At 38.9% G+C, this 13155-nt stretch overlaps 1 protein-coding gene across 1 annotated transcript; it reads left to right on the forward strand.

Annotated features, from left to right (window-relative positions):
* Positions 1-1899: 1899 nt before the first annotated feature.
* LOC117464055 (uncharacterized) lies at positions 1900-4316 on the forward strand. Its single transcript, XM_034106582.2, has 4 exons — positions 1900-2229; positions 2396-2582; positions 2860-2987; positions 3157-4316. The coding sequence occupies exons 1-4, from the start codon at positions 2017-2019 to the stop codon at positions 3478-3480; spliced, it is 852 nt and encodes a 283-aa protein (XP_033962473.2). The 5' UTR covers positions 1900-2016; the 3' UTR covers positions 3481-4316.
* The last annotated feature ends 8839 nt before the right edge of the window (positions 4317-13155 follow it).

The following is a 13155-nucleotide window of genomic DNA, read 5'->3' on the forward strand; positions in this document are numbered from 1 at the left end:
AGAGTTAGACCTAACACACTTAGCTATTTTATCTACTTCTGGAACAAGCTAAACTAGTTATTATAAATATATTTATTCTTCACTGTCGGGTCACTCATTACTAGATCAGTGAGCTGCATGAGATACTGACAGGCTGTCAGGAGGGAGAGAGAGAGAGGGAGAGAGAGAGAGAGAGAGAGAGAGGGAGAGGGAGAGAGGGAGAGAGAGAGGAGAGAGGGAGAGAGAGAGGAGAGAGAGAGGGAGAAGAGGAGGGAGACAGAGGGAGGGAGAGAGGGAGAGAGAGAGATTCCGCTCATTTCTCCCGTGTTATCAATATTCTCCAAAGTGAATGTAAACTTGAATAATGTACATCATTTGAATGTAATAATTAAGTTGATTGTTGTTTGTGGAAGCTCCAGTGAATGAGCCCATTAACTGAGTTTTAAACATCACTTTAAATGGAAGATTTAAAGTGATGTTTAAATCTTCCATTTAGGCCCCGCCCACGCGATCGGTATCGGCCGATACTGATTCCGGCGATCGGCCCCGAAATTGGCGATCGGAGCATCCCTACTGCTTACTTAACGGGTGTCATTTTTGTTGCGTTTTGTTTTAAGCTGATAAAACAGGTTCTGCTGACCAAACCAGGAGGAAGTGATGTGCTGAAGGAGTATGAGGAAAAAGGAACAATTAGTCCTGCCACAAGAAAAGTGATGGTGAACATTCTAGTTGCAGACATGGTGCAGAGTGAGGGGTAAGATTCTAATTTGTTATAGCTTTGCATGAAAGTGTCATGTATGTATAGGCTAAGTGTGGATGAAGTTGGTGCAATTGTATTTCTACATAAATTGAGTTCATTAGGTTTATATGTTCTTAAACTGAGTCTCTTAGACTTAAATGAATTAAATGTTGAAAATCACTGTTTTTTCTCTACAGGAGAATCCCTCAGCGACTGACCAAAGAGAAGTATGCACTGGGGATTGTTACCCTGTTTCCCTCGCTCCAAGATCCACATGGGAAGACAGGCTATGTGAGTTATTCTTGATTATGATCAAAGTAGACTGTTTTAGATGGCTTACATCAGGGGTATCAAACTCAAGGCTCGGGTGGCCAAATCCGGCCCGTGACTTCATTTTCTGTGGCCCCAGCAAAGAGCTTGCAAAGAATGATATGTTTATTATATGGTTACATGATGATTTACAGAAGCACGTTGCCCATAAACTACATGTCCCATAATGCATCTCAAATTTGACTTTTTTTTTCAGAGTTTGACTTTTTTTTTAAATGTTTCTTTTTTTATTTCACCTCCCTTTTTTTTAAATGTCACTTCTTTTTTTGATTTTGACTTTTTTTCCAGAATTTGGTTTTTCTTTTAAAATTATTTTGTGACATTCTCATTGAAGAGATTTGCAATTATTTGCCTTAACTTCTACATTCAGACGTAGTTAATTCTGAAGTTATTACCCTATCTGATAATAATCCAATGCAGAGGCAATAATGTAATATATAATACATCATTTTATATAGTCTTAAAGTTACAACCTGCCCTTTGAGTGCAACCATAATGCTGATGTGGCCCGCGATGAAATTGAGATTGACACCCCTGGCTTACATGGTTCCTTGAATGCTGTGGGATTTCTATAACATGCTACTGCATTTAAGAATTCCTGTAGTTGTATACATACTGTAGGGTAGTTTAATTCATTTGGGCGGCTGTGGCTCAGGAGGTAGCGCATAGTCCAATGACTGCAGGGTTGGTGGTTCAAATCCCGTCTCCTCCTGTCCACATGTCAAAGTGTCCTTAGGCAAGACACTGAACCCCAAATTGCTCCCAATGAGCAGGCCTGCACCTTGCATGGCAGCTGCCGCCATTGGTTATGTGAATGTTTGTCAATGGGTGAATTGTCAATTTTGGAGCATTTTTATGACGGGCAGAAAGGCGGTGGGTTTCTAGCGTGGCGACTGAAGTCCGTTCAGAGAGCAACGCGACTTCCTGTGAGGTCCAAGGATTCCAGAATAGAAGAGAATGGAGGCCCCATGCTAAGGAGAGAGATAGGCCACTGTGATGATCATCCAGATGAGCAGAGATTTCAAGAACTCATATCTGTGATGAATCATACAAACAACAGAGAAGTCATCATGAAGAAGATGAGAGACACACTGGAATATAGACGGCGCCTTGTCCACGATCCTGAGAGATCCTCCACTGTCCTTTCAGTATTCCCGCGCCTGCTGGACACTAAAGGATTGGTAATATTTTATTACTCCTACTTTTGCTTATTATGAATGTTATTTTGATAGATGTTTTAAGCAACCTTCAGTTAAATGGAGATGATCTAAATCTGTGAAATTGGCATTGGTAGTAAATTGAAAACCTGATGGTGGTTCTTGCGTTTGTGCTGTATATGTGTTTTAGATTCTCCAAGACTTCAGTCTCCTCTTTGGGTCAGAAACTCCATCCAAACTACTGGAAAAGTGGCCAACCTCCTTCAAAGCAAAGGTCATCCAACAGGCAGAAATGCTGACTTCCACACCCTTGCTGAAGCGCTTGTTGTTGTCTGCCAAGAACCAAAGGGCTGATGAACCATCACTGGAATCACCAGGTATGGTTTTAGGAACTGCATTGTCATATCATGTCATATTGCCTATTGTAAATGGTCTATGTGAGGCTGGAGGGAGTGTATGACCACACAGTTGGAGAATGCCAGGGTACAGTGGGTTTGGAAAGTATTCAGGCCACTTCACTTTTTCCATACTTTATTGTGTTGTGAGACTTCATGTCTTGTATTTTGCTTGTACATGCACTATGAACTGTTGGACATTATACAGATTGGTAAAAAAAAAAAAAAAGAAGTTGATCATTGTTCTCTTTTCTTACAGAGTGGGACAGTGATATGGCATCCATCCTCCTCCTTCTGCACCTCCTGTCACCCCAGCCTGCGGGAAGGAAGAAAACCCAGAAGATCAGTGTAGCTCAGGCCATTGACCATCTGGTCGTATTTCACAAGGTATGTGGCAGGTTTAAGAATGTTAGATCTAGCCACCAGAACTACTACAGAGAGCTGTCACTATGATAAAGTAGGACTAGGCTAGTGCAAATATAAACTATTCCTAAAAACACACACATGCGCATAATTAGCCATGTAAAATTAAAATGTTGCTTGCCTTGTCCTTCAGTCCTGTAGGAGTCTGGATGAGCACCTTCAGAGCCATATGGACACGAGCCAGCCATATCTTCTTGCTTCAGGGACCAGCAAGGAGGCTGTCGGCAACTTCTTCATTCTGATTGCCAAGAAGCTCATCCCCTGTGAGGCTACCACTTCCTTAGCAGCAATTGATGAACTTTTTAAGCTTCACTTTGTCTTAGGCACTAGCTATGATCCAGCACTCAAAAGCATGTACACATTTCTGCAAACAACTGTCTATAACATAGACGTTGACACCACCAGTGAGAGCCCCAAGGTCAAGGAACTGAGAACTAAGTTTGTGAGTAATGTATAAGTGTTACATATGCAGATTATTGCTTGATACGCCTGGATCCTTAACTCGGCACATTAAGCTTGTTCATGGCTTGTATCCAGGAAAACATTTTTATTTGATATGCGCTCAGGATGGCTGCTCATTGCAGTTCAAACGTTTTTTAGGTTTTAAAAAACACTTGAAGAAATACCATGATAAGGATGGGGTCGTTTCAAGCAATAATCCTTAATCACCAGTCCAACAAGCTGTTATTCTCAGGGAAGACATTTTACATGTTGGTGATTCTGACATGGATCAAAAAGGTCATTTGTTGCCTGGCACGGCAGGCAACAAATGACCTTTTCGGACCTCCACGGACCTCCACTGCCATAGAGGGTTATTTTTTATTTTTGTACATATACATTTTTGCTGTTGAACAATATTGAATGTTGGTTGAATTGCATATTGTGAGAATTTGTCAGTCTTAAGAGACATGGAAAGTTTATTTGTTGAGCGTTTTCATGCCTTTAATGTTGTTAAGCAGGATAGTCTTTCAGTCATCAAACCTGATGCACTGCAATTTCATAAGCCTTTTTATCTGCAAATGTCTGCAAGTACCAATGACACCCTTTTTTATATTGTCTTAGACAGCTATGTGCTGTAATTTGTATTTATCCCCCCACCCCATGGGTGTGTGAGGTCCAAAAAGGTTGTTTGTTGCCTGGCACGGCAGGCAACAAACAACCTTTTCGGACATCCCCTGTCAAAGAGGGTTATTTTTTTATTTGTTGAATTGCATATTGTGAGAATTTGTGCATTGTGAACATTTGTCAGTCTTAAGAGACATGCCACCATTCAAATAAAGCACTTGGCATATATGTTATCTGGAATGATTTATTGGTCATTGTAACTTTTAACACCAGTTTGTTGTACATCATAATACCAATACCCAACATTGACACTAGATTAGTGTTCATTTTGAACTCCCAGAGGTGTTGAGGCTAATGCAAAATGCAACACCAGTATAATGTGCATTCAACACTAGCTCAGTGTACATGTTTAACTCTTAAAGGTGTTAAATGGGAGAAGATGTATCACTACTGTAGTGTTACTCTACACCAGGACAGTGTTGAATTGCAACACTATTAGTGTACATGTTTAACTCTTAAAGGTGTTAGATGGAAGAAGATGTATCACTACTGTAGTGTTACTCTACACCAAAACAGTGTTGAATTGAAGATGCAGCCAACACTGTTAGTGTTGTTATTGGCGTTGGTGTTCAGTGTTGGTGTTCACATCTTACACTCTTAGTGTTGGTATAGTAACACTGTGATAGTGTTATATTGTCAACACTTTGGAAAGTGTTAATTTAACACTTTGCTGGTGGTTTCAATATAAACTCTTTCATAGTGTTAAAATTAACTACATGGGTGTTGAATTTTAGATTTCAAATTTGCTGTGTGTGTCAAAGCAAGCCTTTTTTCTTTGACAAATTATAGTATAGCAAACTGTTGATTGGGTTTTTTTAACAGGCAAGTGAACCTGAAATGACAGGTGCGAGGAGACAATTTACAAATCCAACGTAAGTGACAGCTCTGCAATCATTCCGCCCTCGATTCATTTGCCGCCGTTCACGTTCAGAGGGCTCCATTGGTACATGAAAATGAAAAATCTCATAGAGCAAACAAATATATGGCTGTGTAACTGTTGCACTCCATACATTGATTAATAACTCTGAGAGGCTCACCGCCTCATCGGTGCACTTGCAATGATTATTGATTGCCTGTAATTGGACTGTCGAAACGCTCTCTTGTAATATTGGAAATGAGTAAAGAAAACATGTACATGCATAGTGTTGTTTAGTGGAGGAAGTGTTTAGTAAATGTACAATACTACTCTTTAAAAATACTCTATTGGAAGTTAAAGTCCAGTCCTTCACTAATTTCACTATGAAAAGCTCTCAACTGAATTTCTTTGGTCACTTTTTTTGATCAATATGGTTAGACGACTCGATCACAGAACATCCCAGCACCATTTAAACAGTAGATTAATAGAGAGCTTTTTGGATTTGTGTTTTTTCTAACTGGTTTTAAACATGAGAATAATAATAATAATTTAACCTGAATCTTGTTCTTAACTGTTGTTAATATATTCTGCCATAAAACTGTCACTCAAATCTGATCCACACAGTCCTGGTGAAGCTAGAGTTCCTGAACTGCACCTTGATGGTTGCTTATTTAAGCAAACATATTACATTTATATCAAAATACTTCATACCATGTGTTTTAAAGGGGAAATGTCACTCTTCTTTTCAGGTTCATACTTATATTTCAGGTTTCTAATAGAACATGTTTACATGCTCTGATGTTAGAATTTTTCCCATAATGCCGTGTGAATATACCAGTATTCACCCTCTGTCTGTAACCCTCTGTTTTAGCACCCATCTCTTTAAGCCCCACTGTATGTTCTGATTGGCTTGCAGGAAACATTTCAAAGGTAGTTCTAAGACGTTGTTGGGATAATCAACTGGGGTCTGCATACTGTAAAGAGCCTGCATGTGACATACAGTAAAGCAAAGCCAAGTCTGAATGGTTAGTTGAGTGTAGATACATATTAACGATAGCAGCGTAAATATAATCTTTAAAAAGTCTCAACATTTGTGTTAAAAAGATTATAACTGACATTTACAATAATTTATGTCAAAGTGCATTAATTCCTTTCCAATGTGTCCATTCCTTTTTTAAATATTCCACAAAAAACCATCAGACTTTAATGCTGGAGATGAAAGTACTTGTTCCAGCGCTATAAAGTAGTTTGACACCAGATTAATTGCCATCTATAATACGATGTATACTATGATTCATCTGGTCAAGAAGCATGGAAATAGCGTGAACGGACCCCATAGAGCTTCACTGACTGATCTAATGAATTTGAAAGTGCTATATGTGAAGCCTTCCTCGTCTTCCCTCGTGGTCTTTATGCATTTACTCGGATATTACAGTTGGAAATATTTATGGCGTAGAAGATGAAGAAGTATTTATGCAGCGAGAGGTCAATCTGAAACCACAGCATGATATTAAGTCACACAAATGCACAGCAATTAAATCAATCTGGCTTGTGTAGTGTCTAATTGGAAATGCTGAGCATCATTCATGTGTTGACCTTTTTGTTCACGTTTTGAAACGCACATGTGATCACCAACAATGTGCATGTGTGTGGAGAGCACTACGAGAAGCCTGTGAGTTGTAGTGGTCATTTTCTCCTTGACAGGAGCCACAGAGAACAGCCGTCAATGAGAGCGACCCCAATGATAAATAGCCTCTTCTACAGGGGCCGGCGAGGCCATTTCAACCAGGGGACATTCACTTTGAAAACCCCCCAGTTCTCCAGTAGAATGTATACCCGCCACCCTCTCCCAAATCAAAAGCTGTCTGTGTCATTTTCACTCCGAGAACCGTGAGAGGTGCATCTTCTTTCTGGAAAAACAAATAAGCAGCACAACACAACAGAACCTCCCCATGGGGAAGCCTTGAAATGGATTATCTGTCTTTAAACACCCACACTCCTTCCTCCATTTCTCTCTTCTCTTCTTAACATCTCCTGTTCTGTGATCCAAATTATAAATCTCAACTGGAGGGTGAAAGATAAAGGTTCCCACGGGAAAACAGAAGAGGGAGCGCTATGTGATTGTAGACGCACAAAGATGGCTTTAATAATTTACCCTAACGTGTATAATCTAAGTAAATAATCAAATGTTTTCTCTTCCTGCCGCAGTGTAAAAGGATACAATTGACAAATAGGGCTGGACTGTATATGTAATCATGTTATAACCACTGCATAGCAATATGACCAAACCTTTGTCTATATTTAAATTAGAGCTACATATATTCTGCAACACTTATTTGCTTCCAATTGCTTCATAGATGTTTTTACTAAACACTGACCCACTTTTAGAAAGAGTGTGCTTAAAAAGTGTGTTTCTTCTTGGAAAAAAAACATTTATTTTGCAAACTCTGCACTACCTATCATTACCTCCTGCTAATGGTCGAATTTCGGGGAACATTTCTCCACAGGCACAGATTGGCTTCCATGGCAACAGGCGTAGACTGGCATGAACCGAGGCCTGGCCTTGCTAACCTCAGTACCTGACAAGGTAACCAATTCCTACGGTCATAATATGATGTCCACACTCGTGTTTTACCGGCTTCATAACAGTGTTGCACTCTGAAGGACACTGACCTTATTCTTGCCCAAAAACCATGGAACCATATTTGTATTTTTCAAGTCAAACTTTTTACTAGAGGCAATAAAACCTATAACAATATTGCAGCTATTGTGCATCCGTTTCCATTACTCAAAGGAAGTTAGAAATGTTTTTAATAAGAGTCTTAACTTCATGTCTCCGTTTGCCAGCCAACCTTGCTACTCACAATGTTGATAAAAGACACAATAGTCCACAAAGTATCAATTGTTATCAAAGAGTCAGCTTTTAGAAGCAGCGTTTTGCAGTTGATTTGAGTGACTGTCTGGCAGTCAAACACATCAACCAACAATTGATATGCATTGTCATTTCTTAGATTCAGAATCTTTAAAGTCTGTGGTTGAATCGTGTTACATCAGTTGCTGTTATTTTGTTCATATGCTTTGACAAGAAGATGATCGCCATGGTCCACCATTAGTGCCTCATGTCCAGCCTTGTTTTGGTTTGTTTTATGTTTCTATCACAGTGTTACTGCTTTTGTTTACAATCAGTGTTTGCTTGTTTGTTACCTCCCTGACCTCTCTGGACCGCTTGGCAAAAGGAGAACTTTCACAATTCATTATGTCTGTCTGAAATAGTGACTTGCTAAAGGCAGCCAACCAAACTATAAGCTCTGGCTTCAGTTTTCAAACGTTTTGTGCTGACTTTATATCAATCTATAAGTTGGCATTAGTGCCAAGTCACGAAAATGGAGCCAAATGTTAAAGGAGTGGGATCAAAACTCTTTATAGAGCAAGAGTGCATCCCATAAAACTCGACTTTCCTGGCAGACAAGCACTAATGCACCAGATGACCTGGTCTAATTGGCTTCGTTGGACCCCAACACGGATTTTGTACACACTTAAAGATGAGTGATTTAGCATTTAATATTTGATCCAATGGAGCTGGAGACATTAAATTACATGGAGTAGAAACCACAGCAACGACCACATATTGAAATATTGAAACTGTTATGCAATTAACAACATTAACATGTTTTAAGAACAAATAGCAATTGGACTGAATGATTAATGCTATTAATATTAAGTAAAATGATAGATTTTGGCAAGGCGATACACGTAAAATCATATATCATGATGATATTATCAATATCGTGATAGTGTGGGGTTTACCATTAATGCTTTACTCAAATAATCAAAAATTATTTTGATAAATAATCACCAGTTATGTGGCTTTTATGACTGAGTCGGGAAGGGAAGTAATATAACTGCTAGAACAGTCGGATCAATTCAGAGAATGACATCACTTTGCTGTAATGCAGCCTTCAAAGCAAAAGACAACACTTAAAATACCATGTCTAGTATTGTATCACAATATCGATATTATATTATTATAGCCAAGTCTTAATTTGGTCATCCGCGTTAAGTTTGCTGCATTAATACAGGATGTAAAATATATAAACTATTTATAACTTTCAATATTCCATCTAGCTTTGCATATAGTCTGCGGACCGGCCAATGCCATCCCATTATGTTTGCCAGCAAAACCCTCTCCTCCTCCTGCTTCATGACTTGGGAGTTGATTAATGAAACAGATTGCAAGCTTTCAAGCTGGGTTCAATTATGCATCTTGGAATCTCCTTATATCATGTTTTAGTAGCCTCGCTAGCTCGTGGGACCGACGTGTGTGGGAGGCCTGGCCTCAGTAGCGTGAGCTATATTCGTCTCAGCGGTGACCTTTGCCATTGCGACAAATTAAAGTGCAGTGATTGGTGGATTGCTGTCAATTTGCTCTTTGAGAAGGTCTTTGCCGGGGTTGTCACAGTGATCCTGGCAGGACTCGCATTTGGAGTTAATCATGATGCACGACTGAGGCAGGAGAGGAGGCAGCAGGCTCACGCTGTAAACAGTAAAGAAGCCGTTTACAAGCCTACGCAGACATCTGCCCTCATCAGGCACAGCTGCTCCGACTGCCTCATGATTGTTTGGTTGCGTTTGCAGACACTCGTACCCCCTTTCAATATTTTATATTGGAGGGCGCAGTTTGTTTTACAGCAGTCTCTTTAGCTGATATAATTCTTGGTGGATAAAAAGCCTTGGGTGTTGTGCCGGTGGGCTTTGAGAAACACATCATTCACATCTCAGCAGGTGTAAATTGATATTATCTCTCTTATAAGCACAAGTATTGCAGACACTTCTTTTGAATTCAAACTAAACAACCACGAGTTGCCTCAAAGACCTGCATCTTTTTTATTAGTCTAACTGAAACGTCTCATGCCTTTAGAATAACTCCTGCAATGAGCAACAAGCCTTAATCTATTGTTGTATTATCATTTACTTCACTGGTATTTAATATAATGTAACATGACTAAGTATAACAAGTAACAAAGAACACTTAGCAACTGTAGAATTCATTAAATGTTGCTTATTGAAATCCCACTACCACTGCTGTCAATTGTTGGTGAGACCATAATAACACCATGTATTAGTCATTATGATAATAGATTTACAAAGGGCAAATGGGAAAACACTACAGTCGAGACAAGTCCATCAAGTCAAAGAATAAAAATAGTAATCAATACAATGACTCATGTTTGAATAAATCATGTCAGAGTTTCATACAATATTAAGAGGTGACTGCAATGTGTATGGACTAAGACATTTTCAAATATTTTAAACAAGAACTTCATCAAATAAAATCCAGGAATGAAAAGTTATTATCTAGCATACTTTTAAATATCCACCCGCGTTTCTTGGGTACACCACGCACTACATTACACCCCAACATTGTGAAGGTTGAATTGTCAAAGTTCTTATCACATTATTATATGAATGCGTTGATTCAATTTGATGGTTGGTGCGAGAGATACTTTGTGGTACTTTTAAACTGCATTGTAATATAGCTGCCTCTAATATCCAAACTATCTTGTTGATGCAAATGATGAGGACAACATATTGTGTTTTTCAAATAAAAACAGATGAAGATATTATTTGCAGGTCACAACCATCACTTCTCACTCTGGGTGTTTGTGTCTGTGCTTGGTGATGATTCCCTTGTGAGTGATGTAACGGGTGGGTGGATGGACAAAACAAAACATCAAATCAATAGTTTCAGCTACCGCTTAATTGCACAGTGGGAGCCAAAGGTTTTTTTTATTACGAGCTCTGGTCAAACTTTTAATACATCTCCAGTCTCTAGAGTACGGTGTTCCCGCACACATAGCTTTGTGTAGAAAAACAAAAGGCTTGCTCTCCGTTTTTATACAACCCTGTCTTCCAGTCAACCTCAGCAACTTGCAGTTTTCAGCAGAGCAGTTTACAAACAGCAGAGAATGCAATGAAGTCACAGTATCTGAATTAAGCCGCTTATGAGATTAGAGTGTTCAGCCCACCTTCTCTGGTGTGGAAATTATTAGAAAACAAAAGGTTTACCAAGCGAAGAGATTTAAAGTGAACTGGAGATTTTCCTCCTCACTTCAAACGTAATGCCATTGAAATGTGTGTGCTGAAAATTAGTAATGCGGTTTCACTTTTAATCAAATGTGGAGCAAAAGGAATGCACCTCTGAAAATACTCGAGGTCGAGTCTTCCTCCCTGTAAGCGCCACATTTCCGTGTCATGGTCGTATGCGATTTTGAGCCTTGGATAATTTGACAAAAACAATCAATAATGGGAATATCATGGTAAGGTGTTGAGGATGCTTATTGAGGCAGTTCCAATCTGTGCTCCAAATATGACAAATGATCTCATATTTATGATCCAAGATTACACCCAGTGAATGCATCATCGTAAGCTCATACAAGTTACACAGCTCTCACGATGAGGAATGTGAAGCGTGACCCATCCATTTTATTAATCAGGCTCTGCTGCCAAATTAGTAAACTCTCATTAGTTTAACAAATTAGCCAAAGGGTAATCTCTGGAGATGAACCTGTGCTTTATAAAGTGCATCTCTGTTTGTGTAAACAGCTTGTTCCTTCAGAGAGACACAAGTATTCAGGTTGTTACATGAAGAGTTACATGTAAATAATGCATGAGTGTAAAACATGAGCATCGAACGTGTTATAAAACATTCAGCAACACTAAATTGGCATCATGCGACTTTTTTCCTCCCCGCTAAAAGAAAATCAAATGTAGTGCCACAAATAAGATTCATTTGGTAGTTTCAACACTAGAGATTACAGCCATGCTAGCAGGCACAGCTTTGAGCTAAATGCTAATGCCACCAGGGCAATTGTTATTTTAGTGTTCCGGGTTAGCTTGCTAAGTAGCAGGAATCATAAAGCACCGTTACCAAAGTAACTGGTTCATTTCTAATTTAGAGGTAAAGCAAAGAGATCACTGGAATTGTAATAACCTTTCCAAGGGGATCATAAATGTCAATGGTCCATGCAATGGTGGCCGTGGCATTTCACATAGAACCAGAAATGTCAACCTCGTGTTAGAAAAGTGGGGGGCCATTAAAGTCATTATGGTGCCTCTTCTGGGGACCATGAGTGTCTCCAACTAAATGTGTGCCAATCCATACAGGAGATTTTTGAGATATTTCGATGTATTGGTAATAAGTATATAACATTTTGACTTGCCGGTAGTGGAAGAGGAAAAGTCCATTACAAAAATCATTATTAGTCTTAGGCAATCCATTAAAAAGTTTTTGAGGCATTTCACTTAGAACATTTAAAAAAGGCCTACCTTGAGATGGCACCAGTTGAGGGAAGTGTGCATACTATCATCTGGAGACCATGAACGTCTGTATAGGCAGTAAGTGCGGAAATAATGTGCTGGAAACAATGAAACACAATTTGTCTAACCTGGAAGTTAATGAACTACAAGACAAAGTATTTCCCTTTCAATTTGGAAAATATGAGGCTTCCAAGGCTATCATTACCAAAATTGGATGATTTAAATTATGTAAATAACAACGACTGGTTCAAAGACTCCTAAGGAACATTTTGACCTTAACAGTATGACTTCATGGATCTATTTTGAAACAAGTGATGCTGCAGCAACAGAGGTCAGACGGTATATTTAATTAAACAATAACTCCACCCATGTCAGTCAATCTGGGACCCCATGAATTATTAGTTAGGAGAAATCACCTCCCAAATATTGCATGGATAACTACTTATCTATTCTCAGTTCGAGACTCTATTCAACATTTAAATTGCTGGATTAAGTACGGTTTATCTTTTTAAAGCTCTTTGTGCATTATAAATAACAAGAAGTGCAATGTGACCCCAAAACAGGCAGAGCGTTATTATATTCTCGAGGGTTCAGCCGATAAATACTTAGCAAATCTCCCGGTTCAAGCTGTTTACTGTTTGCTGTTTATTGTTAAACTACAATACAAACAACTTTAATTTAAAGTATTTTTTAAAAATAAACATATTAGAAAACAACAAAAACATATAATCTAACAATTCAATACAACATTTAAAAAAAACTACTCGGCATTAAACTTGAGCTAGCGAATATGCAACTACTGTAGGTTAGCTTGTGATTAAGTTAGCTAGCAAC

Source organism: Pseudochaenichthys georgianus, chromosome 18 (assembly GCF_902827115.2).
Source record: "Pseudochaenichthys georgianus chromosome 18, fPseGeo1.2, whole genome shotgun sequence".
Lineage (NCBI taxonomy): Eukaryota > Metazoa > Chordata > Actinopteri > Perciformes > Channichthyidae > Pseudochaenichthys > Pseudochaenichthys georgianus.

Bases quoted from the DNA above. Each gene is read 5' to 3' on its own strand.
- LOC117464055 (XM_034106582.2), top strand. From the start codon at position 2,017: ATGCTAAGGAGAGAGATAGGCCACTGTGATGATCATCCAGATGAGCAG. The intron at 2,230-2,395 runs GTAATATTTTAT...TATGTGTTTTAG, and splicing joins TGCTGGACACTAAAGGATTG to ATTCTCCAAGACTTCAGTCT. The intron at 2,583-2,859 runs GTATGGTTTTAG...CTTTTCTTACAG, and splicing joins ACCATCACTGGAATCACCAG to AGTGGGACAGTGATATGGCA.